This window comes from Palaemon carinicauda, chromosome 38, assembly GCF_036898095.1.
Source record: "Palaemon carinicauda isolate YSFRI2023 chromosome 38, ASM3689809v2, whole genome shotgun sequence".
Taxonomy (NCBI): Eukaryota; Metazoa; Arthropoda; class Malacostraca; order Decapoda; family Palaemonidae; genus Palaemon; species Palaemon carinicauda.
The window spans coordinates 64,331,967-64,334,466 of NC_090762.1; the positions used below are offsets into that span (position 1 = coordinate 64,331,967).

Genomic DNA, 2,500 nt, shown 5'->3' on the forward strand with positions numbered 1-2,500 from the left:
AAGGACCACGTAATGGTAGTATAAGTACTTAAAGTGACGTAGAAGTTCTAACATATACAATTTAGATTGGTATGTTTAATGATGGTATTTACATAACACACACACACACACACACATATATATATATATATATATATATATATATATATATAAATATATATATATATATATATATATATATATATATATATATATATATATATATATATCGTGTTGCCATATTTTCAGGATTGGAACCCTCGGAGGTACCTGCCCTCGTTGATGATTACATGCAGAAGAAGATCATGCTGGACGAATTCATAACACACACTTTGTCTATAGACGATGTAAACAAAGCATTCGATTACTTGATTCAAGGTAAAACTCTCAAGACTGTCATGCATTTCTAAGCAAAAAACATAAAGGAGTCATGCAGATATTCGACACCTTTTTCGCGAGACTTACTTTCATATCAAACTAGTCACATTCCCGTCTAAAGGTAAGAATATTTCATTTTTAAAGAAGAATATGTGGAGAAAATTACAATCTAAACTCAGGGAATGGTATGACTACTGTAAGAGAAAAATAAATATAAAACAAAAGCTTCATTTGCCCATTTTATTTAATCATGGAATATGATCCTATTGATATTAGTATTCTAAATAAAATTTAGAGAAATGTCGAAGAATTCGTTTATTTTATTGTGTTGCTCTCATAGATTCTGTGAAACTTAATCATTTTCGACTAGTCTGTTAGCAAAATCCTTATTCAAATGTACTAAATTTACAGGAAAATGCCTAAATGGCCAATAATTTCAATAACAGACTTCTGGGGAATTGAATGTACTTTTGTAAAAAAAAAAAAAAGAAGAAAAAAAAATTAACAGTTTAAGGTTGGAAATAACAACTAAAAGAGAAAACATGTTAGATATATCACTTACAATAGATGCTAACACAAAATCTAACTGCCAATTACGCACGCACACACATACGCACACGCATACACACACATATGTGTGTGTATTTCAGTGGGAATGTAAATGCACATTTACCTTTATAATTGATAAAATTAAGGAACATGTGTAAAAAAACAGAAGTTAGAAAAATAAACGATTTATTAACAGAGTAAACATCTTCCTTGAAGTGTTATTCACTTAAAATCAAATTACGCAATTGACTTCTCCTTGAGCCAACTGACTTGATAGGCCATCGGGTATCTTTGGCCACCGATTTCCATAATTTCTGTGACCAGAGGCTGGCTGAAAATCAACTTGTAGCCCAGGCAGTTGAGTCCCTCCAAGATCTGTAAACGGAAAAATCATCAGTTTTGGACAAAGAAAAGAGATCATCAATTGGAGACAAGCATTGGTGGCCTTCCATAGAAATACTCGGATGTTAGATTCTGTCCTGTGAGTATACTCAAGGAGGTAAGGTTACGATAGCGTTAATGTCATTGATTGATAAAACATATACATTATTGAAACTTGAATCTAATCTTGATAGAATGTTGCACATCATCACAGAAGTTGGTGGGACGGGCAGCCTGATGCTCTTATCCAGTTCAAACTCAGATGAAACTGTTATAACAATGGGTTTTAACTGCGAAAATGATAGACTTAGTTCTAAAATTATATAAGTTGGCGAAACGAATGTCGGAAGGGAGTTTCAAAGATTGGCGTTATAGGGAAAATGATGCACATCGAATCATCTCGTTGAGTATGACAAATTTATAAAACACTAATAAAAGTCCCTTGAAATGACAACTTGGTAACGGGTTTACTCAGAAATTCTAAAGGAGAACGCAATGCGTTAGCTTGGTAAGGACTTACCTGGTGCAACTCGGAGAAGTGAAGGTGCATTTCGACCTCAGACATAGTTCTGATGTCATCAGGGAGATGGATTCTGGCACTGACCTGAAAATGGAATGGAAATGAATGTTGAATTTAGGTATGTCGAGAAAGCAGTGATACAGAAAGGGGGAGAAGCATGGTGGAATTGGAAATAGGTAACTGGAGTTATTAGAAAAAAAAACACACACACACATATATTATTAAGGCTCAATATGATGATCTAAAAGACAGTTATCAGGTCTATACCACAGTATTATATGGGACAGAAACTTAGTCACTTAAGTGGGATTAGGAGGAACTTTTGGAGAGAATTGAGATGAGGAAAGTTGGGAGAGTCAAGACATAAGAGAAAAGTGTAGCATATGCTGTAAAAGAATATCATAGGAAAGCTCTGCTGAGATACTAAAACAATGTAACGAGAAGGGAGAAGGTAGAATCAACCAATACAGCTAAATTTATGCCAGTCATTGGCAGGAGGAGTGTGTGACGTCAACCGATCAGATGGATGGATGAGGTGAGGAGGGACTGAGGAAAAATGCAAGGGATGGAAACAAATGGAAAAAGTTGACTCAAGTGGCCTACCCTACTATACAGTGGGCTTAATAAGGTAGAAAGAAGACGAAATGGATAATAAAAAAGCTATACTTGTAAGTCAAATAAAATCAGTCAGAA

The 2,500-nt window shown here is 34.5% G+C and overlaps 2 protein-coding genes across 2 annotated transcripts in view; one reads left to right on the forward strand and one right to left on the reverse strand.

Moving 5' to 3' along the window:
* LOC137630687 (alcohol dehydrogenase class-3-like) overlaps window positions 1-667 on the forward strand; it is an 11,796-nt gene extending 11,129 nt beyond the window's left edge. The window contains exon 8 of the mRNA XM_068362318.1: window positions 229-667. Coding sequence (XP_068218419.1) covers window positions 229-389 — 161 coding nt within the window. The 3' untranslated portion in view covers window positions 390-667. The remainder of the gene's footprint in view (window positions 1-228) is intronic.
* Window positions 668-834: 167 nt separating this feature from the next.
* LOC137630688 (uncharacterized) overlaps window positions 835-2,500 on the reverse strand; it is an 11,599-nt gene continuing 9,933 nt past the window's right edge. Inside the window, exons 6-7 of the mRNA XM_068362319.1 lie at window positions 1,808-1,891; window positions 835-1,281 (exon numbers count right to left, since the gene is read on the reverse strand). Of these exons, the coding sequence (XP_068218420.1) occupies window positions 1,144-1,281; window positions 1,808-1,891 (222 nt within the window). The 3' untranslated portion in view covers window positions 835-1,143. The remainder of the gene's footprint in view (window positions 1,282-1,807; window positions 1,892-2,500) is intronic.